Raw genomic sequence first — 27,140 nt, forward strand, 5'->3', positions numbered from 1 at the left:
TATTAATATCACATTGATATTTTGGCACAGCATCGTTGCATGATTTGAATACATTCACTGGGTATCTAAAGAAAATTAAAAAAAAAATGTTTTGAAGCAAAAAATAAAATTAAACTAGAAACATGTCCATAGGACATGAATGCCCTGCAAAGGGTATATTCATAAGTAATGCAACATGTAAATTTTATTAATGTATGAAAATATCTTGAATAGTTTTGAAATTAAATCTAAAAAATTAGATATAGTTGATAAATTCACACCAAATTATGTATAAATGTATAAGCTTACATAAAAATATATCAAATGGTTTCTTTAAAACTAAGCAAAATGCATATTTAAGAAAAGTGAGGTCAAGGTTTCATAAAAATATTTTTAAATACATGTAGTTTCTTTAAAACTGTACTAAACAGACATTTTTGGAAAGTAAAGTCAAGGTCAAAGGAAAGGTCGAGGTCAAAAATAATGATGCAGCTGAATAGCTTAAATCACTATGTATCAGCATTTGAACTTTGATAATAATATCTTGAATGGTTTCTTTGAAACTGAGCTAAACACTCATTTAAGGAAAGTGAGGTCAAGGTCGAAGGAAAGGTCAAGGTCAGAAAATGTTGATGCAGTTTAATAGCTTACATTAGTATGTATCAGCATATGAAGTTTGATAACAATTTCTGGAATTGTTTCTTTGAAACTGAGCTAAATACTATTAATTTAAGAAAAGTGAGGTCAAGGTCAAAGGAAAGGTGAAGATCAAATAAATGTTGATGCAGTTGAACAGCTTAAATCAGTATGTATCAGCATATGAAGTTTGATAACAATATATTGAATGGTTTCTTTGATAAGCTTTGAACTAAGCTAAACCCAAAGTGTGATGGAAAGACAGACAGAAGATGGACATAACAAACACAATATGCCCCGGCATATTCATGGCGGGGCATAAAAATTAATGCCACAGTAAAATTATAATATATATAATAATTATAATATATATAATAATTATATATATAGAGAGAGAGAACTTAATATAGGAAACTGAAATCTAAGTATTTTAGTTTTGAAATTTAAATTTTGACATCAAAAAGGAAAAAAAAGAAATAGAATGCCTCCATCTCAATTACAAAATGCACAAAGTCATAAAGTGTTACAAAATACACATATTTAAGTCTTTCAACGATATCATATAGCTTAATTAAAATTTGCCATATATTAAAATTCATATATTTGATAAATATCTCTCAAATCAACTATTAGTATAGGTAGCTAAAAGTGTAATAAGCAAAGGGCTAAATTCGAAAGCCTAAAGATTAGGGATAGAAGTTACGGTGATCGTGCCCCATTCACATTATCACTAAAAACAAATTTATATAAAAGACTTATTTTCTCGGGCTGGTAGTGTTTTGGCAGGGCTGACAACTTTCACTAGCAGTCAACCCTGCATGTCAAGCTAATTCTACCATGAGTTTCAAACAAATACATGGGTGATCAACACTAGAAAAACACCTCAGGTGAAAGACCAAACCCATATCTCTTGCAGATTTAATTAATGGTCAACAAACAACCTACATGCTAATCTGTAACCATCTGATCCTTTGCTGGCCAGTCAGCTTAGGATTTGTAAAATGCAATTTTTTCTAAAAAGTGAATTTTCATGTAAATGTCAACAATGCATGAATAACCTAAAACTTATTAAAATCAAAGTTGTTTTTAAAAAGCATTGCTGCACAAACACACCCATGATACATTAGTTTTTTCCCTTATTTTCTGCCTTACCCCCCCCCTCCCCCCCCCCACCCTAAGCTGAGGAATTTGAGCACTTTGTTACTATGATAAAGATAGTTGTACCATAGTACATGTATATGATAATGATTCTTAGGAAAATGACCATGCTACATCTGATCCTTCAGTATTGAGTGAACTTGCAATCTGTGATGAGTAGGATCCTCGGAATCCCATGGGATTGTAATGGCTGGTCTGAGAATCACTGTTGATGACCACACATGTGGAGGCATCAATCGACTGGTAACTATCTGTGGAGCAAACAAGAAGTCCTCGGGTCTCTTCTGTTGTTTGGTCAGCCATCTTGTTCTCTTTTGAGGTCACAGGGTTTTCAACAGAACTGAAAAGTCAGGTAGTAACATAAAGAGTCAAACTATAGTTAAGATTTATCAATAATGTTGTTTAAACTGTTGCTTACTTTCTGTTGTAGCAATAGATGGATGGCAACATGATACAGATTGATGCTATGCTGAGCCAAGTAGAGAGATGAACATCTGGGTGCCAGTGTAATGGCTGCTCATCAAACAAAGTCCAAAACAACACAACAACTGGGGTCTGTAGGCTCTAAGAATGCACAAAATGTCAAATAAGGTAATGTATAATTAAAAAAAACTTTCATATACTTATAAATAATTAAAAATGTTATGTCCCCTTCATTAGAGTAGAAAACTTCCATCTTTCAGGTCTTTTTACTTAACAAGGTAGTTGGAAGCAATTGGAAATGTCTTTATTTAGCCTTAACTCACTTGCTTAGCTTTAAATCCTTACCATGATGATAATGAGGTAATTTGCTCCCTCTGAGAAATGTAAAAATAATACAACAAACAATCGAGTTAGGAGCATGGCCAGAATGGTTATCCCTGAGTACAAGTGTGTGAGGGAGGGGCAGTCTGCAGCACCAAAGAAACACTCAAAGTTAAAACTCAGTCTGCAAACAGAAACATCAAAACTTAAATAATAAAAATGGCATACTAGGGAACATATTATATATCTGTCTATCTGAAACATAAACATTACAGTAAATGCTCTCAGTAACAGAAATATGACTATATTGTAAGTTCACACAAAGAGAAAAAAAATCATTAGGATATTCAGTCCTTTCCTTTGATAAGCAGGTTATTTTTTGCCATCATTAATACATAACAGGGATTTACCATACAAATTGAATTGTTCAAGTCAATAATCATGCATAGAAAATAAAACAATAGCAGATTTTACTTTGGTATTCAACAAGATGCGTTTGTGAAACACTGATGCCCCTGTATGGCAGCTCATGGCAAAGGCTAAAGTTTCTGAAATGCAAGTCAAACTCCAAGGTCAAGGTCAAAGGGTCAAAGTTGTTGGTACCCAAAGGAAGGTCTTGTCACAAGGAATACACATGTGAAGTATGAAAGCCCTAGCACCAACTGTTCAAAACTGATCACCAAGGTTAAAGTTTCTTCAAAAGAAGGTCAAACTCTAAGGTCAAGGTCAAACGGTCAATGTTGTTGGTATCCAAGAAAGCTCTTGTCACAAGGAATACACAAGTGAAGTTTAAAAGCCCTAGCATCAACTGTTCAAAAGTTATTGCCAAGGTTAAAATCCGATAAAATTTTGCAAAAGTGGGTCAAACTCCAAGGTCAAAAGGTCAAATATGGTGGTACCTAAAGAAAGGTCTTGTCACAAGAAATACACAAGTGAAATATGAAAGCAATAGCTCAAACCAATCAAATTTTATGGGCAAGGTTAAAGTTTTTGCCGACAAACAGACAGACAGACGGACAGACAGGACAAAAACTATATGCCCACGAATGTTCGATTACAGGGGCATAAAAATTAAATAAGAGGCCCATGGGCCACAATGCTCACCTGAGTAACTATGGCCCCTCTAACAATATCAGCAGATTCTTTTTCCTACATATTCTTATGTAAAACTTGGATCACTTTTTATGGCTCCACCCTATCCCAGGGGGTCATGATATGAACAAAATTCAATATACACTACCTAAGGAAGCTTCTATATAAATATGACTGATCATGAATTTGCTGTTCTTCAGAAGAGGACTTTTTCCTAATGTATTCGTTTGTAAAACTGATTTCTCATTGTGGCCCAACCCTACTCCATTGATTTGAACAAACTTGAAACTACACAACCTGCAGATGCTTCCATCTAAATATGACTAATCATGGCTTTTCTGTTCATGGGAAAAAGATTTTTAAACACTTCTCTTATACATTCCTCTGTTAAACTTTGATCCCCTGTTATGGCCCTGTCCTTCCCCCTATGGTCATGATATGTACAATTGAATCTACATTACCTGAGGATGCTTCTGTATTAACATGACTGATAATGAATTTGCTGTTCTTGAGAAGAAAATTTTTAAAGATTTTATCTACTTGTATATATTCCTATGTGAAACTTTGACATCCAGTCTTGGCCCTGTACTTCTCATGGGGATGATGATATGAAAAAATTTGAATCTACACTACCAGAGGACGCTACTGTATTAATATGACTATTCATAGACTTGCTGTTCTTGAGAAGAAGAATTTTTTAAGATATTTCCTATATATTCCAATGTGAAACTTTGATCCCCTGTCATGGCCCCATCCAACCCTTGGGGATCAAGATAAGAACAAATATAACAGTATATAATGAAGCTCTCACATAAATTTAATCTTTTCTTGCCCAGTGGTTCTATAGAAGAAGATTTAATAGATGCCACTAAATTTTCATGAATTCTTAATTTATAATCTCCCCTCTAAATGAGGGTGCTTCCTGTGAACAAACTTTAATCCTCCTCACCAAAGGATGCTTTGTGGCAAGTTTGGTTGAAATTAGCCCAGTGGTTCTGGAAAACAAAAGTCGAAAATGCAAAAAGACAACACACAACAGACAGAAGACAGGCGGACGCCACACAATTTTTTGATCAGAAAAGTTCACTTGAGCCTTCCGCTCAGGTGAGCTAAAAATAGGAAAAGGAAAAAAAGAGAAAAAAATTAAAGAATGAAAATTATTCAATCAAAATAAAAAGGACAAAATGTACCTATCAAATTTTATACATGTATATCAACCAAAAAATGATAATTGTTGCAGAAGGCACACTTTAAAGAACACGTCTTACCCTTTCCAGAACATACTGATGGAAGCTGCATCACCAAATCCAGGAATGAGATCAGTCCAGAAAAGTGCTAGCAGAGAAAGGAAACAAAATAAGTATGACCAGAACATCATATACAGGGACTCCATCGTAACATGGTCTTGTGTTCCAGAAGATTTGGCAGACTTCTCCAATACAACATTTACTATGGTTTGTGGAATCTGCATGAAAGTAAAAATCCGATACCTATTGTAATGAAGTTACCATCAAAGCATCAATTAGCAAAGGTATACTGTAAATGACATTTTATTTTTATGTAATTTTGTGATATATCCTAATAGAGATTGTTCTTTTTGACGTATCCGTATAAGTATCCGTATCCATATCGAGGTGAAAGAGGCATCTCGATCCTGATGTCTAACTTTTTTACTATAATTTCCATCGTTATTTGTTTGGTTTTAAAGCAGCCCCATTCGTTTAAGAATAGCATATGGTATTTTTTTCTAATAGGATATTTTATTGATTGATTCTGTAATTTACATTAGATGACATAAAAGTTACCCCCCCCCCCCCCCCCCCCCCCCGCACTCACACACACACACTAAAATGCAAAAGACGTTGATATCCACACAATCAATAAAACTGTGTAGCCGCTTCTAGACCCTTACGAGTATATGCTAAAAAAAATGCCCCCCCCCCCCCCCCCCCGGGAACACACACAAACTATCATAGCGTCGGTTGACTTTCTTCATTCTTTTTTTTTTTTACAATGAACTATTTGACAAATACCTGTATGTCTCCCATTCCCCTCCCCAGTTGAAATTGCTACTTTCGTGCCTATTCTCATACAGCTTGATTTTGCTTTATATTTTGTCCTTTCAGCAGTATTAACTTGAAAAGACTTCATGGCGACAAAAAATAGGTAATGAAATGAAAATGCAATTGTTTAATTTATTTTCCTTTTAGTTCTCTTGTTGTCGTACATGTGTATTATAATTCATGGTTTGATATAGAAACTGTTTCAGAATGGGGTATTCATTATCTTAACTCTCTTTTTATAAGAAAGAAAAGAACATTAGGCTAAAAAATGCCAAAACAATAGACATATCTATTTCTTCTATGCTACCTTGTCCATCCAGCTGATTTTTATTTATTTATTTTATTTTTAGTTATTTATTTATGCATTTTGGCCCAGATCGGGACAAGTGTGAGTCAATTCAACACGCAGTTTATAGAACTGAAGAGAAGAGACTGCTTCAACGTAGCAGAGAAATAAAAAAACAGAATAAAGGATAAAATTTATACAAAACATTTAATTGATAAAATATCAGCATTTTTTTCAGAGTTTTGATCCCGCTTGTACACAAAGAATGACAGTCATCTTAATTTCAATAAATAAATCATTAAGTAAGCTTTAGTCAACATGTATATAAAGTAATGTATAAGACATAAACATTGTTCTCCGTTTATCTCCTTTTGTCGACTATTGTTATTCATCCCCGACAAAAACTGCGTGTAATTGTATCACTTTCGGAAATGGTAATCCTTTCTCAAGCTCTCTGGAATTTCGGATACGGCTATCACCTAACAATTTAGAGAGTTCAGAGTCTTCAAACCACCCCAGAATTGCCAGCTCTCCAAAGCTTTTCTGGAGAACTATGTCCATCAAATATAATCAAATGATATACAGAATGTTGATAATGATAAAAAAGAAAATGAGGATGGAAATTTTCAGTGACTCTCCCCCCCCCCCCCCCCAACACACACATACACACAGAGTATGCAGTATGGTCAAATTAATCTTTCACAGTTAATGTATCCGTAATTATTTTTGTGGAAAAGAGGAACTCAAAACTTAATATCCATACCCCCCCCACACACACACACACATACCCCGTGATAGGTTTTTTTTAAAAGATTTTGATTAATTTCTATACTTTTTTATTGTCAAAGTTTTGCTAAGGTGACTTGTCATTTTTTGGTTTCTCCCTGCCTCGGCCCAGCTTCCCCCTTCTCCACTTTGTTAATCAATTTTAAGTGTCTGCTTGATGTAGACAAACTTATACTCATCTAGAATGTGTGATCTCTGACACCTCGTACAGTTAAACATTGTTAACTCAAATTCTTGGATATATCGAAATTTTAATTGGTCCAATCAAGTCTCAGATAACGAGCACTGACTGCAGGCATTACGGGGAATATGTCTTGTGTTGGTAAAGGTTTCTTCGAGAATGAAACAATAATATATCCTGATATTGTAAGTGTGTGTGTGAGAGAGAGAGAGGGGGGGGTCCCTTTTTAACTTTTTTTATTTTTAAACAATTTAATAAATATATTCCTACATTTTCACTAATTTTATTTTTTTTAAATCCTTCCATAAAATGATAGGTGTGAACAGCAACTTGATACGTTTTATTAGAAATATTACTATATATCTTGTTTTGAAATAAATGAGGTTAAAATCAAACAAGAAATCAAACGAGAAACGATGGAAATGTTACCCAACGGTTAAATCATCGGGATCGAGATGCCTCTCATACCTCGATACGTATACGGATACGGATACGTATACGGATACGTCAGATAGAACAATCTCTAATACAAATATGAAGCCCTCATTAATAATATTTCATCGGGATGGAAAGTTATATTTATATTACTTATCAAATGACGGATATGTGAAATTTAAATTTTATGAAAGAAATATACATGTAATGCCTCTGTAATTCTAAAATAAAATGTGTTGAGATGGCTTAAGGTATTTTAAGGATCGCAACAAAGGTTATTATGATGCACCTTTCTTGCATTTTTTATTCATTTACATTTTGGTAGATGGACTTTAGCTTGAAGTGAAAAGATAATGGATCATATTTCAAAATATAAATTGCAGTGATGAAATTATATAAATTCATATACATTGTACATATCAAACATGCAGTGCTAAATATTACACTCAAAACCACTGAACATATTTTAGGGAATATTTATTATGAATACTCACAAAACCCACAAAGTAGCAAAGGGGCCATAGAATCCCTGCAATGCCAGATGCTCCACCATCATCTTTCTTTGAAGATTCATTCTCTAGATTTGGAAATATGCTTGGTATCAGTGCAATAAGCTCTGCACAAAACACCATAATGGCTGAGATTGCTTTCTGAATAGAGGGTTTCTTTCGGAGAATGATAAACCTAATATATTCATAAACAAGAATAAACATAAGAATTGAAATACATGTACAGTTGAACTTCTGTATCTTGAACACTGATATCTTGAATACCATGGATAATTCGAAGTGAGTTGGAAGTCCCAACCACATATTCCTGTAGTATTTTACCGTAAATATCTCAAATCCTCAGATATCTTGAAGTTTTTTTTCTCAATCCCATGGAGTTCAAGATAACAAAGTTTGACTTTATGTACGTATACATGTAGTATTTTAAACCTTATCGAACTAGACGCTTTAAGTCTTACAGAAAGAAAGGGAAAATGAACAAGAACTTGACTGAGGTCTGAGAAAGTGATCAACTGATGAGCTAGTTAATTCAATCAAATGAATCATAATTATAATTCATAATTTGAAGATAATTTTTTTTTTAAATCATTATTATTGTAATATATATAAGATACAGCAGTGGAGCATTTTTAAACATGATCTTATCTTAAATGAAAAAAATTACTCAGATTCTTATTTGCCAGCAAAAAAATGAACCAGAAGACTCTGACGAGACTGTAGCTCTACTAGTTTGTACTTAATAATAAAACAAAGGAAGAGAAAAGTAGCACTTGGACTTGAAACTATGCAATAGCAATAAATAGAATAATGATCCTTGGTTTAGTCTCTTTTTGTGACAAGATTTATTGCAATCAGACTAAAACTGTAGGATGAATAGCCTTTTGCAAGAGTTTTACACAAATTTCTAATTTTAATAACTATGGCAACACTGTTCATCAAAGTAAAAATAAACATAAAGAGAATTATGCATCTCAGTCATGTCAGTGTAGTGTACTTACATACCATGTTATATTAAAATCAGACCAAAACTGTAGGAGGAGTAGCATTTTGAAAGTATTTCACAGAAATTTTTATTTTTACTACATGTAACCATGGCAATACCATTCATCGAAATCAAAAACAGACACACAGAATTATCTTGGTGTGGTCTTCTTGTGTGTCAAGTTATACTGAAATCAAACCAGAGATTTCTGTTTTCAGTGAAATCAAAATTGTGTATCTTATTACAGTCTGCCTGTGTGCCATTAGTTATGTTTAAATCAGACCAAAACTGTAGGAGGAGTAGCGTTTTGAAAGTATTTCAAAGAAATTTCTATTTTTAGTAACCATGGGAACACCATTCATCAGAATCAAAAATGGATAAAAGAATTATGTATCTTAGTGTAGTCTTCTTGTGTGCCAAATTATACTGAAATCAGACCAAAACTGTAGGAGGAATAGCATTTTGAAAAATTGTTTACAGACAGATAAACAGACAGCTAGACAGATGGATGAGCTCTTCTGCTCTCTAACCAGTAGAGCTAAAAATATATAAATAAACAATAACTAAAAAGAAAAAAAAACACTAAAAATTATTTTTGAATTACTCTCTGTATAGGTGGATTTCTAAAGGCATTGCCTCAAGGTACCTGTACTATTTGAATTCTATTATTATGCAAATGTATTTTTCTCCTCTCTAAATATTTGTTTACTCATATCAAAGTGTTTGTTGAAGACCTTTAAGGAAGGAGGAATGTGGCATTCAGGCAAGTTTGATCCCGTGGCAAGATAGCTCTGTTGGTATAGCACCAGCTAGACTAGTGATTCAGGGGACCTGGGTTTGAATCCTGGTCTGGTCCCAAGCATTTTTCTCCTTGCCTGATACAAAACTGTTGAACTTCCGTATTTTGAACACTGATATCTCCAATACCATGGATATGTCGAAATGATTTGTAAGTCCCAACCATTTATTCCATAATAAAAGTATTTTACCCTTGATATCTTGAATCCTTGGATATCTCTCAGTTTTTTCTTAGCGACCTATCAAGTTCTAGATAACAAGGTTTGACTGTGCATGTATTTATATATAAAATATGAGGGTTTTACATCTCTGATAAAGGAACAAATTCCACAATTATGTATTTGTATTCTGTGTTACAACAAATTGAGTTTGAGATAACGAGGTTTGACTGTATTATAAAATATGAGGTTTTAGCATCTCTGATAAAGGAACAATTTTATTCTACAATTATGTATATGTATTTCGTGTTATAACAAACCTTATCAAGAATGTCACTGGTATTGCAAAATTAGTTGCAAGCGCTTGTAGATATGGAGCAGTACGAGATCCATTGGCTGCATATACGAGAAATATAGTTGACACCGCATCAGCAAGTCCAACAAAAAACAAGTCTCTTTTGCCAGAGTTCACGTTTGTTTGAAACATTTTTAGCACTTTTCCTATTAGTAAGACTGACATTAATATCACTGTTGCTAGTACCAAATTTATAATGCTGACAATAAATATGACAGCGTAATTGTCGATCACAGGTGACGTTGAATTTCCACTTTTGTTGACTTGCATCTTGGAACTGTCGCTCATTGAATCCAACCATAATGGCGTAAAAATGGTTGATGTTGAAAGTCCAGTAACAATCCCAAATGCCAAGAGGACAGATCTGAGCATAATCCAATTTCGTTTTATGTTCTGTCTGCCATCTTCAAGTCATGTGACTGAAAGTTTGTCATGTGATCAACTTTCGTTTTGCAAAAAACATTGTCAAGTGCGCTTTAATGCACTAACAGCTTTTGTCGTCCTTGGTTTGACGTATTACCATTATACCATGTTATTATTTAATTTTTAGGCATCGGAATACATGGATTTAAGCATGTAACAGTCATCAATACATATGGTCAAAGAGTCACATATAGTCAAAGAGTCACGTGACTAAAGTTCAAGTCGCTGTCAAGTTTGCAGGGGATGGCTTGGACAAAGAATTACAGATTTCTTTTAGGCAAATATTTTGTACGCCCTTACAGTGCAAAAGATTCCACGAGGACATCGGCATGCATTTACTGGATGCAGCAACGACAGCTGACAACGAAATTCCCCGAGTTTCAGAATGACCAAAACCTGCAAGGCCATGATCAAATTTATAAATTCAGCTTGGAGAATCCCGATAGGTTTTGGAGCACACTCGCAAGATCTCGGTTACAGTGGACTAAGGATTTTGATACTGTTAAGGATTGTGATATTAGAAAGGGGCATATACGATGGTTTTTAGGTGGCCAGCTGAATGCATCAGGTATTTTCATTGGGCATATAAGCTTAAGGATTTCGAATATCAGACTTGCAGGGTGAAAAAGATAAATAAACTATATAACTGTATATAACTAATATATATGCATTCAATGATATTATTTGTTCTCAGTTATACCTTCAATATTTAAATAAAAATGAATGATCAAGTTCATGAAGTCAGTCAAGTAGGAAAAGAAGGAGTAATTGACAAAAGTCATAAATAAATCACATAGGGATGAAAGGTTAAGTTGTTACTTCAGACTTTAAATAATGCTTATAGCAATACTTTTTAAAGCCATATAAAATTATTTATTTATGGTTGTTCTTAATTAAAGGAAGATAGAGATTTAACATAGCCATGCACACGTCTGGATATATATAATGATATACTTTCATAAAATTAGTTGAATCTGATTCATCAAGAAACATTCATTAAAAAACACTATTACCCGCTGAATGATGAAGCCACGCCCTCCAGCGTAGCAACAGTCAACATTGCTTGACGACGGGTGATATTTAAAAAAAATAGTGACTGTGCAGAATTTATGCGCGCACGGTTCACTATTATAATTGTATTTGTATAAAACATTCAGTATAATATAATAAATATTGCATGTAGTTGAGTGTAACAATGAAAATTTTCACCCCAAGAAAACCATTGTCAACCGAGGCGCAATTGCATGTAGTTGAGTGTAACAATGAAAATTTTCACCCCAAGAAAACCATTGTCAACCGAGGCTGCGCCTCGGTTGACAATGGTTTTCTTGGAGTGAAAATTTTCAATGTTACACTCAACTACATGCAATATTTTATATATTAGTACATGCATCAATCCCCATTCATTGATCCATCCATAAACAGGGTTGTCCCTAAGACCTAGGGAGCCGGGGAATTTTCCTGCCTGTTAATTGACATAATCCCCTGATTATTTTGGTATTCCTCTAAAATCCCCATTAGGGGAGGAACCCCAGATCTCCTTTTACTTTTTAAATGTCTCCTTCTATTTCAATTCTTAGGGACAACCCTGATCATACATTCATCCATTTGTCTCCATCTGTCCATCATACATTCTTTCATTGCTTCTCCTATATTTTTCAGGAGATATATTTTGATATTTTTCATTTATTTGGCCTTGTTCTGTAGACATTTAAATAAGGCCTTGAAGTTTTGTCTTTGGTCCAGGGGCCTCATGAAAACAATTGAGGTTCAAAATTGCATGATGTCATTGAAAATCATCCAGCATTTCAAGAGGAGGAAATAATTCTTTTTGCATATGATTTGCCAAGTTATGTAGATATGCAAAAGCAACATGAATATTAACCAATCAGAAATCAGCACATGTGCATGCATGTCTGTGTATTCATTTCTGAAGACTGAAAAATGAAGGAACTTGTATTTTAATATTTACATATACTCTGAATTTCAATGTATAAGCATTTAAAATAATGTCATTTGTGAAAGTACCCATTACTGTTTTATGGTTTCTTTCCGCCTGACATTGCTCTTATTTTCATATACCGGTATATAGTTTTGTAATTTACATAGATGTCATTGAAGAGTGCATGTAAATGGCTGCATCATTACATATTAGTTAACATCAATAAAGTTATAAACCATTGTAAGACTCAAGGTATATGTAAAAAAACAATAAAGAGTTTCAGAAAAGGATTGAAGATCATGTAACTCAGTAGAAAACTTTTTTAGAAGAAAACTTTATTACTGACCAACCATTTACCATCACTGAAGTTAAGAACTTAATTCATAAGCTTAAAATCAATAAAAGTGCAGGACCAGATCTTATTCCAAATGAAATATTAAAACATAGCTCAGTGGTTACTTGTAAATCTATAGTTAAACTATTTAACTTAATATTGCATACTGGAGAATATACCCATCGGCATGGAGAAAATCATTTATTGTTCTAATCTATAAATCTGGAGATAAGAATGACCTAAATAATTATAGAGGTATCTCACTTCAGAACTGCATAGCAAAACTTTTTAGTGCTACACTTAATAAAAGATTAATGCTACATTATGATAAATTATTCTCAAAACAACAGTTTGGCTTTAGAACAGATCACAGAACAACAGACAGAATTTTTATTCTTAAAACTTTAATAACAAAATATATTGTTCGAAATAAAACAAAAATATATGCATGCTTTGTAGATCTGCGCAAAGCATTTGACACAGTTTGGCATAATGGCCTTTTATACAAAATAATGAACAATCAAATTGGTCAAAAATTTTTTAAAGTTATTCAAAGTATGTACAGCTAGATCATGTGGATCAGCTGTTAAATTCAAAAACACTCATCCAATTATTTTAAACTTGATAGAGGGGTAAAACAAGGGGATAGTCTAAGTCCAACATTATTCAACTGTTTTATTAATGATCTACATGACACATTTGATCAGTCATGTGATCCACTTATTCTCAAACACATACATGTATCTAGTTTAAGCTTTGCAGATGACCTTGTTCTGCTCTCAGAGTCCCATACTAGTTACAGAATACACTGAACAAATTGCAGAATTATTGCTTAAATTGGCAACTAACTGTTAATACTACAAAAACAAAAGTTTTAACTTTTCAAAAAATATATAAACCAACTCCTGTTTTTTATTATGATAATCACCCTCTTGAAGAAGTAAAAGAATATAATTTCCTTGGAACAATAATTGATCACAAAGGTAGTTTAAACAAAGGAGTACTAGAGCTGTCTAAGAAAGGCTTAAAAGTAATAATTCTCCCTAAGAAAAATGTCTCCAATTTCACACAATTACCTGTGAATTTGTCTTGTAAATTATTTGACACTCTTATTCGCCCTATTTTATGCTTTAATAGTGAAATCTGGTTTATGGATGATTATCTTCCTTCTTACAGAGCAATACTTAGAGCAATGAAAAATAACAACTCATGTGATAATCTCGCTTTGCAAGAAAAATCTATGAAAAAGTACATGCTAGATATTTTAAAACAGTTCTAGGACTCAACAAAACAGCATGCAACATTTCATCATTGTGTAAACTAGGTAGATTTCCAGTTTCTTCTTTAATTAAAACTCAAGTTATGATGTACTTTGTACGACTAAACTCTCAGAATGTAAACCCCATGATTGAAGAATCATATAATATCAATATGTCTTTGCATGAAGAGGGATTTTACTTGTGGCATACCCTCACACTGTCTATATTTAAAGAAAATAATTTAAATAGCAATGACTACAGGAAAAAAAATGAAAAATTTGACAACATTCGAAATTCGGTTAAAAAGAAGTTGAAGAAAATAGTACTAGATAATTTTAAAGGCAAAACTATGGAAAAAGTATCCAAATTCACAGAAAACTCCAAACTGTATTTGTACAGTAAAATAAAACACAATCTTTATATGGAAGAATATCTTATGCTTGAAAATAGTTTCAAGAATAGACAATTACTAACTAAGTTTCGAACAAGTGACCACTGCCTACTGATTGAAACTGTTAGACATAAGAAAATACCTCGACAACAAAGATTATGCACTTCATGTAATGCTATTGATGATGAATTTCATTTTTTTTTTACAATGTAATTTGAATATACAAGCAAGGAATATACTTATAAAAACCATGTTAGATAATTGTTCCTTATTCTGTCTCAAATCACCCATACAGAAACTTGAATATATACTTAGCCCAACAATTGAAGTTATACCGGCTGTTTTCACTTTTATAAAACAATCATTAGAATTAAGAAATAAAAGGTCCACATCGGTGTAACATATAAGGAGTAAATTACTTAAATTGCGCCTATTGTATAAATACATTCATTGTTCTTTGTTTTTTTCTTATTATGAATTGTATTGCTTGACCCATATGGGTGAATTATGCAATAAAGAATTATTATTATATAATTATATTAGACAATATTGAATTGAATGATTAATAACATTTTGAGCATATTAAAGAAATAATAACTTTTTTCAGCCATATCAAATACATTAAAAAGTATTGACCAGATAGACTATATATGGTATAAATTTCATATTACGTGTATACATGTATAGCTGGTTTTATCAAAGTGAAAGTACCGGTATGTCGGTATGTAAATGATATATATAAAATTTGGCTTTGTGAGCATGAATATTGAATACCAGTGGGTAAAGGCTTTTTATTACTTCCTGGTGATTATCTAACCTTAAACTGTGTACTTTGTTCCTTTATACCGGGTAGTATAAATAAATTGAAGAATTTCTCTTACGTCGCCAAATTCACTCAGTTGACTTATTACTTTTTTCATCTGTTATCTGTTGTGCATAAACTCTTCATGTTTTTGACTTCTCCAGATTAAACCTATTAAATGTAAGCAATTGAAAGTAGTGTACATTCAAACTTGGTCATGTTTTGTCCTTGCAGCATAAATGGGGTCTCAAAGAGGATAAAAAATTTTAGTTAGATAGTCAATCCTCATCATCTTGAACTTGGGACCAAGAAAAAGTTTGAGATATCCTATGATCTGAAATATAGAGGTTAAAATACATTTAAAAAAGTGGTTGGGACTTCTTACTCACTTCAGCATATCCATGGTGTTCGAGATATTGGTGTTTGAGATCAGTACATGGTGGAAATGGAACATAAACAGATCCAAGGCCTAACATAGATTTATGGATATATATACATATAGGAAAAACATGGCCAAAAACATGTAGGTGGAAACTCCAAAAGGAGGGAAGGAAGAGAGGGCCAGTGTTTTGTTCGTAATATACGTGTACAGGGCTTGAGATAGAATTGTTGCAAGAGTAAGAAAATGTTCTCATGTAGTGTAAATAAATTCAAATTTGTTTACATTTACATTGTGGCTCTTTGTTGGGATACATGAAGGCTCTCAAAATGCTGAAGGAGTACATAAGACAAAAGAACACATAATGTGGGTAAAACTATTTGCCTTGTCCGACAGTCATCTTTGCTAGCCAAGAGTTTTCATCCGCTAATCTGGCAGAGTGGACCAAAGATGTCACTCAGAAGTCAAGTAGCCTTTTGCTCAAGTTTTTATTAGAGTTTGTTTCATTTTATCATTTTTTCTAAATAATAATAATTTTGTGTGTGTGTGTTTGTTTTAAGCATGTTCATGTTGTCAAAAAATTCTTAATTAAAATGTATGTGAAAATATGACTTTTTCAGTGAATTGTGTTGATCGACATCTTGACAGTCTTGGAGATTCCACTGCTTTGATTTGGGAGAAAGACGAACCAGGCACGGAGGAGCATGTCACATACAAGTTAGTCTGCGTACTGAAATAGATACACTGTTGGTCTTGAGTACTGAAATAGATCCACTGTCAGTCTTGAGTACTGAAATAGATCCACTATCAGTCTTGAGTACTGAAGTAGATCCACTGTCAGTCTTGAGGACTGAATAAATCCACTGTCAGTCTTGAGTTGAATTACAGATCCACTATCACTTTTGAGTAGAATAATATATCCACTGTCAGTTTTGAGTACAATAATAGATCCACTGTGAGTCTTGAGTACTGAAATAGATCCACTGTCAGTCTTGAATACTGTAATAGATCCACTGTCAGTCTTCTGTACTGAATAAATCCACTGTCAGTAGAGAGTACTGAAATAGATCCACTGGCAGTCTTGAGGACTGAATAGATCCACTTTCAGTCTTGAGTTCAATAATAGATCCACTGTCAGTCTTGATTACTGTAATAGATCCACTGTCAGTCTTGATTACTGTAATAGATCCACTGTCAGTCTTGAATATAATAATAGATCCACTGTCAGTCTTGAGTACAATAATAGATCCACTGTCAGTCTTGAGTACTGAATAGATCCACTGTCAGACTTGAATACAATAATAGATCCACTGTCAGTCTATCTTCACTAGCCAAGGGTTTCTGATCTGCGACTCGAACTCCTCATAAACCCTTTGTCTGTCAAAAGACGGGATTGTTGACATCATGTGATCTCGAATCATACCACATATGCACAGATTGCATCATCTACAGAAATTTAAAACTAATTTAAAAATCAAAGTTTTTAGAGAATAATTAACAAGAAGGTATCAAGTTTATTTATCATTTAGGGTGCAAATCTACTCTGTAATATAGATTCTCGGTCACATAATTTGCACCTCAACTTCAGATTGGATGACACCGTAGCTATTTATAGAATGGCATGTTATCTTACAGATCATTGTTTACTTGTGTTTTTCATTCCTAAGACTAAAACGTCAAGATATATCCCAAACATAGATATCATCATTTACAAAAAGCAATTGCTGATTGGTCAAACTAAATCAATCAACTCCAATCACAACTTGAGAAAAAAAAATCCCCAATTAGAAATAGGTGTGAAAAGCATTAATGATTGTTAAATATATATTAAGTGCTAAAAATATATACAAGGGTTGATCAAAAGTAATGTTACAACTGCTATAAAATCTTTAATATTCAAAAGTTTTCAACAAAACTTTATACATTAATACCTTTATCTGTTTTGACTTTTGCCCAGAAATTCCAATCAGGTATATGCAATACTTTATAAAATGTTAAGAATAAACTCAGCATTGGGTATCATCTATTTCCGCACAGCAAGAATGTACCTACATTTCTCTTTGACACTCATTTTGAATCTGATAATAGATAAGATAAGCGCAAAAAAGGAATGAAGTTAGAAATAAAATTTGGACAAAGTTCATTTAATTTTAATGCTACAACTCAAAACAAGACAGTTTATAGCAAAATGGCGGTAAGGATTCTTAAAAAGAAGCAAGTGAGAAGGTTTAAAAGATATGCGTATGAACTGAAAATGAGTGCTGAAAAGTAACGTCATAAAGACGGTGGTAACATTCTTGCCATGTGGCGATAGACAAACTTATCGTTGTGTTTATGTTAATATTTTAAACAGAATATGATCAAATGAAATTTTAAGACCAAACTTAGAATAGATAGGGGTATAAGTATGTCAAATTTTGTTGATAAAATTTGATTATTCAAGATTTTATAGCTGCAGTTGTGACATTACTTTTGGGTCAACCCTTGTACATTCACCGATTTATTCTTCATTTCCAACAGGCAACTATCACAAATGGTGAACAGAATTGCCAATATGCTGAAGAACCATGGTGTGAAGAAAGGAGACAGAGTTGCCATCTATCTGCCAACTTCACCTGTTGCCATTGCTGCTATGTTGGCATGTGCCAGGATAGGGGCAGTCCACAGTGTAGTGTTTGCTGGATTCAGTGCCGAGGCTTTGGCCGGCAGAATCCAGGATGGTAAATTTTACTTAATACTGATAATTATACATGTATCATGAAAATGAAACCTTCAACATCAGTCTAATAATCTGCTTCTAATTTGTTAGAGTAACTTTTTTAAGCTCACCTGAGCTGAAAGCTCAAGTGAGCATTTCTGATCACCCGTTGTCCATCATCCGTCCGTCTGTCTGTCCGTTCGTCCGTCTGTAAACTTTCCACATTTTCAACTTCTTCTCAAGAACCACTGGGCCAATTTTAACCAAACTTGGTACAAAGCATCCATTGGTGAAGGGGAGTTTAAATTGTTAAAATGAAGGGCCAGGCCACCTTCAAAGGGGGGATAATCAAGAAAAGACAAAACTTGGTCGTGGTCATTAAAAAATCTTCTCAAGAACCATTGGGACAGAAAGGTTGAAACTTATGTGGAAGCATCCTGGGGGAGTGTAGATTCTAAATTGTTCAAATCATGACCCCCAAGGGTGGGGTCACAATAGGGAATCCAAGTTTTACATTGAAATATGTAGTAAAAATCTTTAAAAATCTTCTTCTTAAGAACCACTGGGCCAGAAAAGCTGAAACTTATGTGGAAGCATTCTGGGGTAGTGTAGATTCTAAATTGTTCAAATTATAACCCCTGGGAGTAGGGCGGAGCCACAAAAGGGAATCCAATTTTCACACTGAAATATGTAGGAAAAATCTGTAAAAATCTTCTCAAGAACCACTGGGCCAGAAAAGTTGAAACTTAAGTGGAAGCATCCTGGGGTAGTGTAGATTCTAATTGTTCAAATCATGACCCCTGAGGGTAGGGCGGGGCCACAATAAGTATTACAGTGGGGGAAATCAGGTGAAAAACAGCAAGGCCAAAGTTACTCATGTGAGCGTTGTTGCCCATGGGTCTCTTGTCTTTGAATTGCATAATTTTTCATAATAAACAAAAATTTATCTTATTGTTATCATAATTAGAAAAGAGAAAAAAATGAATATGTGTATCTGCATTATATCTGTTCTGCAAAAAACAAACTACATATATACTATGATTGTTAAGTCTTTTAGGCCTACAATAATAAGTTGAAGAATCCTTATTTCCAGCACTTTAGGAGAAACAGTGTACAAACAATCTCGACTGTAAGATTATATAAACTGACTGATGTTTTCATTAAATTAGTGTTTTTTTGATCATCCATTATTTTGAACTTGTACTATTTTTCACTTTAGCTGATGCTGAGACAGTGATCACTGCTGATGAAGGTGTACGTGGGGGTAGATCAATTCCACTGAAGAAAACAGTGGATGAGGCAGTATCTCAGTGTCCCTCTGTCAAACGAGTATTTGTGTATCAACGAACAGGAAATGGATCCATGGGAAAGAATGACTTCTCGTTGGATGATGTATGTATTTTGATATATAACAATTTATTTGTATGCTGTAAAATCACTTATTATTATGGGTTCTTGGTCTGAGGAAAACAATATTGGTTCATAGGGATTTCAATTCATTGTTGAAGAAGCAAAATGATACTGTACATGTACATAAATGGCGTATTCAAAATTTAGTGCAATCAAGGGGTATGGAGTTGTTGGCGTAATTATGAATTAACGCTACACATGTCCGTGCTGTGTATTGTATTAGTAAATGATTTCTTAGCGGCATTCATGAATTAGCACATCATTGTCTGATGGCCAAAAACCGCTAAAATATGAAGCCCGCTTTTTTAAGTACACATACAGTACTGTAGTTTTTTAAGAATTACATTTCATGGGCAACATGAATTTGATATAATGAATATTAATCCCCAAACAAAAAACAGTGATTTCACAGTATCTTGTTTAGTGTGTGTGTCACCTGCCACAAGTTCTTTAATTTGTTCAAATCAAAGCTAATTTTAGAAAAGAATAAGCTGGTAATTGATTTTAGCTGGACTGGCCATGGGATAATGAAACATCTGAAGCTGAAGTCAAAATGTACTGCTGAAATGATGTAGAAGTCAAACTGTCCAAAATAAAAATATCCAATATTTCATCACCAAAGTGCTGTATCATGATCCTGGGGCAAGAGTCCAAGTGCAACCCCCTCCCTCCCCAATGAAATCAATGCATTGCTGAAAGCAGCAATCGTATTTTTGACTTTGAAAGAGCAAATTTTCTGTGAAAGTTGACAAAAGATTGATGCAATGTAAATATTTATAACAATACAGTCTTTAGAGTATATATATTAGTTCATGTTTTATTAAATGCAGATTTGTTTTCTCGCCAGGAAATGGCTAAGGAGTCGGATATTTGTGAGCCAGAGCAAATGGAGAGTGAAGATTACTTGTTTATGTTGTACACCTCAGGGTCTACAGGAAAACCCAAAGGCATTGCCCACTCCACTGCTGGGTATCTGTTGTATGCTTTGATGACTCAGAAGGTAAAACTTTAACTGTGCCATATATATGGTCCCCGCTACCCTCAACTTCTACCCAAAAATTTCAAGCAACTTCATAATTATTCACCATTGGTACCCTTACCCAGAATGTAGTAAATGTTGAACAATTTCATTGAAGCATAGGTTATGAGCATGAAACCATTTTCTCTATACTAAAACAATTGACTTTGTTTTGACAGCATGTATTTGACTACAAAGTTGGAGAGAGGTTTGGATGTGTGGCAGACATTGGCTGGATCACCGGACACAGTTATGTTGTGTATGGACCACTCCTTAATGGAGCCACCACAGTACTCTTTGAAAGTACTCCTATTTACCCAGACGCAGGTCAGTGAAAGTGGTAAAAAGTGTCCTAAAATGCCTACTTATGCACTTGATATTTCAGTGACTTTATAAACTTTATCAGTTTTTTTTCTATCTTCCCCTTAAATATTTTTATACCCCCGCTCCGAAGGAGAGGGGGTATACTGTTTTACCCTTGTGTGTCTGTCTGTGTGTGTCTCTTTCTGTCCTTAACAAATATTTTGTCACAGTTTTCTCAGCAACTACTCATCGTAGATGCTTGAAATTTTAGCACACTCTTTGTTCAGGAATGCCATATGGTGGGATTCATTTTTGTAGGAATCCGTGGTCAACTTCCTGTTTATCCGTGCATCTGTCCGTACCATGCATAACAAATTTTCATCACAGTTTTCTCAGCAACTACTCATCGCAGATGCTTGAAATTTTAGCACACTCTTTGTTTAGGCATGCTGTATGGTGGGATTGATTTTTGTACGAATCTGTGGTCAACTTCCTGTTTATCCGTGTGTCGGTCTGTACTATGCATAACAAATTTTGTCACAGTTTTCTCAGCTACTACTCATTGCAGATGCATGAAATTTTTTCATACTCTTTGTTGAGGCATGCCATATGATGAGATTCATTTTGTATGAATCTGATGTCAACTTCCTGTTCATCCCTGTGTCTGTCCGTAACTGAGCCTGTGTATATTCACATCAGAGTGTATATTCACATCAGAGTGGGGGTATTATTAGTGAGCATTGGCTCACAGACTTCTTGTTCATTTCAGCCCCTACCGAAGCCTCCTTCACCTTCAGAAGGAGGCAACCACATTTAGTTCATGACCTGTTTGACAGGCCTACCTTTACCCATCTTTTATCTTAAACTTTTTGCAAGTCTGAGAAGAGAAAGTCTTCAAACTTAAGATATATTGTTTATGATTTGAGAAATTGAAAATCGAAGTACTTTTCCAAGTTTGCATGACAAATGACAGATTACATTCACAATTTGCATGTGTTTTTAGGTCACCTGACCCAAGAGCTGAAGTAAATCACAGTTTGTTGTCATAACATCTGAAAATTGTCTGTTAAATCTTTACATTTCAACCTTGGCTCAAGAAGCACTGGTCCAATTTCAATCACAATTAAATGAAATGCAATACATCCTTTCAAGGGGAGATAATTGGTTAATAGCAAAACTAAGCATGTATGATCAAATGAAGATTCATGCTCTTTTCAGTGAGAAATAATTAATGGAAGGTTTTTTTTTACTGATTTAATATGGTCATTTAAGAATCTTTTTTTCTATGATTAATAGGCCATGAAAATACACAAAACTTGTATAGAAGCTTCTTTGTACACAGTAAATTCAATTTTGTTCACATCAGGGCACATGTTTTGGATGGGCCCAGTGGCTAGGATAGAGCCACAATAAGGGGACCCAATGGCTAGGATTGAGTCACAATAAGGGGACCAAGTAGCTAGGATGGAGCCACAATAAGGGGACCCAGTAGCTGGGATGGAGCTACAATAGGAAGACCCAGTGGCTAGGATGGAACCACAATAAGGGGACCCAGTGGCTAGGATGGAATCCAATAGGGGGCCCCAAGGCTAGGATGGAAACTCTTTAGGGGGACCCAGTGGCTAGGATGGAAACTCTTTAGGGAGACCCAGTGGCTAGGATTGGGACACAATAGGAGGGGGTCAATGTTTTATATAAGAATATATAGGGGAAACATATAAAAATCTTTTTCTAATGATTAAATTAATATCCACATATACCATTAAAACGTAAATTCATGTTTGTTCAACATGAATGCAAACTCAACACGAGTAGAATTTGTAAATGTAATACAAAACTGTTAATATGGGTTTTACATATATCAGAGCTCCAGATAATTTTTTACCTCAAAGTGTATTTACTCCCTGATTTTCAAATCAATGCAGATTTTACTTTTCAGCAAAATAATCAGAGAGTATTTTGTTAATCTGTTGCTCTTTTGACATCTAATGTGATATTTAGCTTATTATCGAAATGTGTTTTTGAAAGAGGAATGTAAAAAAAAAAAAAAAAAAAAAAAAAAAAAAAAAAAAAAACAGTTTCTGCATTTATCAATTAGGTTAATGAAATTTAAAACAAAAATTGTCAGCTTTTAGCTATAATTGAGAAACATTTCGTTTTTTCACCAGAAAGACCATACGGTAGACAAAGTTACCATGGGCACACAGAACTCCATTTAAGATTTAGGCCTATATCAACCGTAGTAAGAGTTACCGAGAAAAATATCCTTCCTTTGGCCAGATAAAATTAATCTTTAAATTCTCATCCCCACCTGCCCCTCTCAAAATATCCTGCCCCGTTGTTTTCTATTTAGTTTGCTTGTTTGTTTGCTTTCAATGATAAATATATAATTAGGTTTCACTATATAAATTGTTGGCATCGATCGAGATAAAAGTTTTAGAGTTACTCCCCGTTTGCATTAAAAGTCGCGTGGCGCTATTATAGCACAGGAACACATGGAAAGCAAAAAAGCAATAATTTTTATACAATTAATAAAGGTTGTCAGCGCACTTTAGATGATATTATTGCTACAGAAAATGGTAAATATACAAGAACTGTTTAATGAATAGTGATAAAGGATAAATTAGACACCATGTGTGTTTTGCGCAATTTTGACAATATCGATCGACGTATACGCGTCAAGAACGAAAATTTGGATGTTACATGTATAGGAACAGTGGAAATCTGTGATTTTTTCAGACAAAGTACGAGTATTTAATATTCAAATCTTTCTTCCAAACTGGAAATCGACCTAAGTTATTTCGAATATGCTTATAAATCAAAATTCCTTTTGATAAAAATTCAAACACTGAGCTGACCTCAATTCACATAATTAGTTAAATAATACTTGTATCATTCAATCCGTTGTACGCAGTACTTTCGTAATGTAATGCTTAATTATGATTGCTAATGCATAATTGTACGCCCTGTTTTAATTTTTAATGCGTATTTTGAAAAGTTCAATGCATATTTCTGCAAATACGCACCTTATCTGGAGCTCTGATATATGGCCACAATTACGGATTTTAAGTACAGCTAAACTTTGGTATCTTAAACACCAACATCTCGAATACCACGGATATGTCAAAGTGATATGGAAGTCCCAAGCACTTTTTCTTTAAGTATTTTACCCTCAATATCTCGAACCCTTGGATATCTCAAGGTTTATTCTTGGTCCCATCGAGTTTGAGATAATGAGATTTGACTGTATTAACAGATTTGCAAGGAAAAGAAATTTGACTCTGATGAGTATTATAGCCCATGAGCCTCTCGTTTAAAATCATTTCTTTCATTCAAATGCATATGTAACCCAATTAAGGCAGATACTGGGAGATGACAGAGAGGCTGAAGTTAAACCACATGTACTTAGCCCCCACAGCTCTCCGAATGATCCTGAAGGAAGGGGACAAATTTGTCACCAAGTATAACAGGTCATCATTAAGAAAGCTAGGATGTGGTAAGAAGAAATAAATCTTCCTTATACACTGTAACTATTATGAGTTAATGAATATTTATTTCATAATCATGTTCTAGTTTTATGTCATGATATCTTAAAATGTATTACAAACAAGTGTGCACAGAAAATGTTCTATTCTTGGGATGAAAAAGGTTAAAATTTTCTAGAAAACAATTATATTGACATTTTCTTGCTTCATATTTTATCTCTTACTTAGTAAAGAAATGAATTAAACCATTCTTTTTTATATACATATTTATAGTTTATAGTATACATGTATGTATAAAACATAGTATTTATCGAAATTTTTTTCAGTTGGGGAGCCACTGAACCATGAAGCATTTGAATGGTACCGAGATGTAGTGGGGGCAGGGAAATGTGATGTGGTGGACACCTGGTGGCAGACAGAGACAGGGGGAATCTGCATCACACCCCGTCCCTCAGAGGAGGGAGCGCCAATTTTTCCAGCCATGCCCATGAGGCCTTTCTATGGAATTGCTCCTGCACTAGTGGACCAGAATGTATGATTTGTACATCATAGTTTACATATAATTTTTTGTATTATTTGCTTTTCTTCCTGCTTAAAATGTCAAACAGCCAATATTTTGTGAGAAGATAAAAGTGATAATTAATGCATTAGGGAATACTGAACTTAACAATCTGATAGTTTTCTTAATAGTTTTGATAAATGCCTTTGTAATACTACAATCGTTAACATTTTTGTAATACTTAGGGAAAAGAGGTCACTGGAAATGATGCTAAAGGTGCCCTGTGTATCAAGTCTGTGTGGCCAGGAATGGCCCGTACAATTTATGGTGACCACAACCGATTTCTTGACACCTATTATAATCCATTCCCAGGTATGTCATGGTTCCATAATTCTTTCTGTCTCTCCATAAACATTCCTCTCTTCTCTACTATATGATATTACAAAAATTGATATTTTTAGGATATTACTTCAGTGGGGATGGAGCGAGGAGGACAGCTGATGGTTACTATCAGATAACAGGACGAATGGATGATGTTTTGAATATTAGTGGGCACAGACTGGGCACAGCTGAAATTGAGGATGTACTGGTATGTTTTATGAGGTACCCTTTAAGTAATTTTGAGGGTTTTTTGTCGCTCTGTGAATGTGGCTTGGGCATATAGATTTTGTCGAGTCCCACCTTCCCCTTGTTCATCCACAACACTTTGTTTGTCTTTGTTTCAAAGAAACATTCAAGATATTTTAACTAACATTCATATTACACTCAGCTGATAGAAATTTCTGCTATTCTACTGTGGCACAGTAATCTGACCTTGACCTTCCATGTGACCTTGACCTCACTGTTACTTATTTTGCATTAAGCACAATTTGGAAGAAACTGTTCATGATATTTTCATCAAAACTCATACACTGATACATATTGGTGGGAACTATTCAACTGTCTCATAATTTTTTGACCTTGACCTTCCTTATGACCTTGACTCTACTATTTGTCATTTTGCATTTCTCTCAGTAATAAATAAACCATTCTGGATATGTTCATCAAACTTCATTCAAAGATACAAATGGATAAGAGTAATTCAACTGTTTCATAATTATTTGACATAGATCTTTTCTATGACCTTGATCTCACTTTTCTTTATTTTGCATTTATCTTAATTTCAAAGAAACAAATATATGAATTGATTAGAGCTATTCAACTGTGTCATTTTTTTTCCCTTGACCTTACTATTAATTGTAAGCTTACCTGAGTTATTGGGCCAATTTCAACCAAACTTGGTACAGAGCATCCTTGGGTGAAGGGAATTCAAGTTTTTTCAAATAAAGGGCCACATCGCCTTTTCAAGGGGATATTATTAATTTGTAAAAATTTAATTATAGCATCTTTTAAAAATCTCAAGAATCACTGGGCCAGAAAAATAAAACTTGTGTAAAAGCTTCAGTACATAACGTAGATTCAGTTTTGTTCAAATCATGGCTCATTCTGTTCTGAAGAACAGCGGCATCAAGGTAACTCAGATGAGCATTGTGGGCTATGGGCCACTTGTTGATATCCGAAAACACGGGGGTATTTTGATATCAGCAAACACAATAATCAGAAAATAGTTTTTTGATTTTGTACCACAAATTATTTCTTGATATACTTGTAAGAAAATAGAAGGCTAATAATTTTTTGCTGTCAAAAAAGTATTCTTTGATATTAAAAACTTGATTTTTTATATCTAAAAGTGAACTTTTAATGTTGTTAAATAACTGACATTCTCTAATGTCACAGATTTGAATTCTTGATATCAGAAAGTGATTGTTGATATCAAATATTGTTTTTTGGTATACAATGTACAGAAAAATGCCTCAAAAATACTTAAATAGCACCTAGTTGATATCAACTTCATTTCAAATAAAGTTACCTTCACTTGTAAACACTGTTCATGTAAAATTGTATGTTCAAATTACAAGCCCTTTATGCTAAATGTAAAGACCTGTAGGTCAGATGATGGTACATGAGTCAGAAAAGCTGTTCATGTTGCTGTGTT

At 34.0% G+C, this 27,140-nt stretch overlaps 2 protein-coding genes across 2 annotated transcripts in view; one reads left to right on the forward strand and one right to left on the reverse strand.

The window, feature by feature from the left end:
- Positions 1 to 1,793: 1,793 nt before the first annotated feature.
- LOC133191702 (uncharacterized) lies at positions 1,794 to 10,550 on the reverse strand. The gene is made up of 6 exons (XM_061327439.1): positions 10,128 to 10,550; positions 7,855 to 8,044; positions 4,878 to 5,074; positions 2,542 to 2,701; positions 2,192 to 2,337; positions 1,794 to 2,113 (listed from the first exon to the last, which is right to left on the reverse strand). The coding sequence occupies exons 1-6, from the start codon at positions 10,532 to 10,534 to the stop codon at positions 1,867 to 1,869; spliced, it is 1,347 nt and encodes a 448-aa protein (XP_061183423.1). The 5' UTR covers positions 10,535 to 10,550; the 3' UTR covers positions 1,794 to 1,866.
- Positions 10,551 to 10,676: 126 nt separating this feature from the next.
- LOC133191695 (acetyl-coenzyme A synthetase 2-like, mitochondrial) overlaps positions 10,677 to 27,140 on the forward strand; it is a 19,847-nt gene continuing 3,383 nt past the window's right edge. The window contains exons 1-10 of the mRNA XM_061327431.1: positions 10,677 to 11,153; positions 16,313 to 16,409; positions 18,213 to 18,412; positions 19,610 to 19,782; positions 20,648 to 20,800; positions 20,998 to 21,145; positions 24,480 to 24,617; positions 24,933 to 25,138; positions 25,351 to 25,477; positions 25,567 to 25,694. Coding sequence (XP_061183415.1) covers positions 10,829 to 11,153; positions 16,313 to 16,409; positions 18,213 to 18,412; positions 19,610 to 19,782; positions 20,648 to 20,800; positions 20,998 to 21,145; positions 24,480 to 24,617; positions 24,933 to 25,138; positions 25,351 to 25,477; positions 25,567 to 25,694 — 1,695 coding nt within the window. The 5' untranslated portion in view covers positions 10,677 to 10,828. The remainder of the gene's footprint in view (positions 11,154 to 16,312; positions 16,410 to 18,212; positions 18,413 to 19,609; positions 19,783 to 20,647; positions 20,801 to 20,997; positions 21,146 to 24,479; positions 24,618 to 24,932; positions 25,139 to 25,350; positions 25,478 to 25,566; positions 25,695 to 27,140) is intronic.

The sequence above is a fragment of the Saccostrea echinata genome, unplaced genomic scaffold, assembly GCF_033153115.1.
Source record: "Saccostrea echinata isolate AGI-Se365-2 ecotype Australia unplaced genomic scaffold, CSIRO_AGI_Sech_v1 ptg000024l, whole genome shotgun sequence".
Lineage (NCBI taxonomy): Eukaryota > Metazoa > Mollusca > Bivalvia > Ostreida > Ostreidae > Saccostrea > Saccostrea echinata.

What these genes read in the sequence shown, in the direction of transcription:
- LOC133191702 (XM_061327439.1), bottom strand. Translation starts at nt 10,534, where the DNA reads ATGCTCAGATCTGTCCTCTTGGCATTTGGGATTGTTACTGGACTTTCA. An exon ending in ATTACCTCATTATCATCATG is followed by an intron (nt 2,338 to 2,541) that starts GTAAGGATTTAA and finishes GTGCATTCTTAG; the next exon opens with AGCCTACAGACCCCAGTTGT. An exon ending in ATCTATTGCTACAACAGAAA is followed by an intron (nt 2,114 to 2,191) that starts GTAAGCAACAGT and finishes CTGACTTTTCAG; the next exon opens with TTCTGTTGAAAACCCTGTGA.